General features: G+C 38.7%; 1 protein-coding gene across 6 annotated transcripts in view; it reads right to left on the bottom strand.

The window, feature by feature from the left end:
* Window positions 1-306: 306 nt before the first annotated feature.
* etv1 (ETS variant transcription factor 1) overlaps window positions 307-2,767 on the bottom strand; it is an 18,954-nt gene continuing 16,493 nt past the window's right edge. For all 6 annotated transcript variants that reach the window (XM_039663456.2, XM_039663457.2, XM_039663464.2 and 3 more), the window contains 2 exons: window positions 1,924-2,025; window positions 307-1,009 (listed from right to left, as the gene is read on the bottom strand). In XM_039663456.2, coding sequence (XP_039519390.1) covers window positions 788-1,009; window positions 1,924-2,025 — 324 coding nt within the window. In that variant the 3' untranslated portion in view covers window positions 307-787. The remainder of the gene's footprint in view (window positions 1,010-1,923; window positions 2,026-2,767) is intronic.

The raw sequence follows: 2,767 nt of genomic DNA, 5'->3' as shown, positions 1-2,767 counted from the left end.
ACCATGCACTGTAGTATTATGAAATCATGCTGACATGTTTTTTTTTTGTCTTAATTCATTAATAAATAAAAATCTTGTTAATTGAGAAAATTACCTGCATCTTCCCCCCTCTAAGACATTATATTCATATGAGAATATATATATATATATATGGATGGGTATAACTTGAATACTAGTATAATATCCCTTCACAAATAACACAAATCTGTCATTTATTGTAACTGTGCTAGAATTCAATGATTTTATGGATCCTGGATGGGCGAGAAAGGGGTCAGTTCAGATATGTGCTCATTTTACTTTGACATGGAGAGTTTGAAGGATTTTATTTCCATAGTAATACACTGTATTATTTACTCAGTTTGACACCAAGGGGAGAGAAAAACAAAACAAAGGTGAAAATGTGCAAAAATAACAAAGCGCTCCACAAACAATCCAAGAGTTTCAATGGTAAAAGAGTTTGGGATTTTTCCACTCACGTGCTCCAGACTCTAACCTGTCTAAATAGTTCGAAACATCTGTCCGGAGAGAGGCCATTTGCCCTCGAGAGTCTTTCGCTGTGAGAAAACGGCATGCTGAAACACCCCATCCCCTTCAATAGCAACAAAAAAAAAAAAACACACCAAAGGAGCATCTAACGCAACTACACCAGTACGTTTGTAGGTTTACATACTGCCATCCTCTGTCCATAAAGTGCTCTCTTTTGTCCTGGGAAACGACTGAAGGAAATGAGGGACAGTCTGAAAGTTTGTTTTGTTTCCAAACGGCCGGACTGTTCTTGTAGCAGTTTTCAGTAGACGTAGCCCTCATTGTACGGGTGCGGGTTGCAGTAGCCGCCATCTTGAATGTACGCCATGTTCTCATCGAAGTGCGACAACGGCACGGTGTCTTCCTCGTTGATCTGCCGCTCCAGGTCGGTCTTCAGCACCGGACGCTGGTTGTCAGGGAAAGCCATGGAGAACAAAGCCTCGGGGTCGCAGACAAACTTATACACATATCTTTCACCTGCCACCTTTGAATCAAGAAACCAGAATATTACTGTATATCTCAACAGTGCAAGGAAGACGTAGATGGGTTCACTTTTTTCATGATGACTTGCTGGGAAGTTGACAAATATCATGCCCATTAACTTTTAATCCATAAAAAGTATAATGTGTATATTTGAGATGTTTTTGTACATTTATTTGAACGTTTCTACTCCTTCAGTATGACAAAATAATAAGTTTATATAAGTTCTCCATTAATATAAGCTCATAAAATTGCATGTGTAAGTATTATTCAAAAGCAATTTTAGAAGAACAAGAGAGTCCAATTTTTTATGTTTTATTGTTGACCAGAAATGCCTATATTTGCCTAAAATATCTTTAACGTTATAACTACACTATTGCAATAAACACTTTTAAAGATGTTTTTGAAAGAAGTTTCTTGCGCTCAAGGCTGCATTTTTTTTGATCAAAAATACAGTAATTTTGTGAAATATTATTACAAATTAAAATAACAGATTTCAATTTTAAGATCTTTTAAAATGTAATTTATTCCTGTGTTAAAAGCTGTATTTTCAGCATCATTACTCCAATCTTCAGTGTCACATGATCCTAGAGAAATCATTCTAATATGATGATTTGGTGCTCAAGAAATCTTATTATTGTTTTTTTCAGGATTTTTTGACGAACAGTACAGCATTTATTTGAAATATAAATCTTTTCTAACACTATAAATGCATTTACTCTCACTTTTGATCAATTTAATGCATCCTTTTAAATGTCAGTATTCAAACTTTCAAGACTTTAGCATTGTAGCATTTTCTTATTGGCATATTAAAGTAGTTTTAAAACAGTCATTTGCATATTAACTTATGAAAAAAAGTAGCTAAGCTACACCTTTAGTGTGTCAGAAGATGTAGCTTAGCTTGTTAGCCTGCATTACCTTTTGCATGATGCCTTTTTCATAATAGTAGCGCAACGATCTGCTCAGTTTGTCGTAGTTCATTGCAGGTCGATTCTTCTGAATTCCCCAGCGTCGTGCCACCTTTGAAGCAAAGCGAGTAAGTTGTTACAAATGAGCATAGAGCAAAAATCTGCAATAGCAGAAGTTCCTCTTAAAAATTAGGGAAAAATAAGACATCACACCCACTCAAGGCGCCTTCTCAAAAACAAAGCATTGGTCGGTCTGCATCTTCCATTGGCCGCAGCCGTGTACCATACCTCCAGTCAGAGATGTGTTCATTAGGAACAGAAGAGCGTGGCAGATGTTCCTGCACCTGTCCACACGACCCCCCACCTGTGCCCCCCTCCTCTTGAAATCCCCCTCCCACCACTCTCCCAGAGCCCGGCGCTGTGGGCCTTTTTCACTCTACTGCGGCTCATTCACGCCTTGCACCCGCCCAGCCAATCCCAACGGTCCCAGTCACCTGATGGCATGAATGACTGCCCTGTTCTCTACAGCTGCCCTGTGGACCAACGCCAGTACGCACGCACACACATACAGGACTAGCGAGTCTCACTGTCGCAGACACTTTACACAAACACACCTCTGTCCACGCTTTCCAAACTCTGGACTTTTTGGAGAGTCAACATGTTGAAATATTTTGTTTTTTGGATGGACATGACAGACAAACAAATGAAGAGTCTCCCTAGGATTCAAAATTTGCATATGAAGTGGAAGTACTTTAATTTTAGTAAAGATAATCAGATAATGATGTAAATAAGCAATATATTCTAACCCAGATAGTAACAAAGTGTTGGCCCAGATTCAGCCCGGATCTGGGCCG

This window comes from Pimephales promelas, chromosome 16 (assembly GCF_988280905.1).
Source record: "Pimephales promelas chromosome 16, fPimPro1.hap1.1, whole genome shotgun sequence".
Taxonomy (NCBI): domain Eukaryota; kingdom Metazoa; phylum Chordata; class Actinopteri; order Cypriniformes; family Leuciscidae; genus Pimephales; species Pimephales promelas.
Note: the sequence above shows the minus strand (reverse complement) of the source record. Positions and strands in the feature narration are given on the sequence as shown.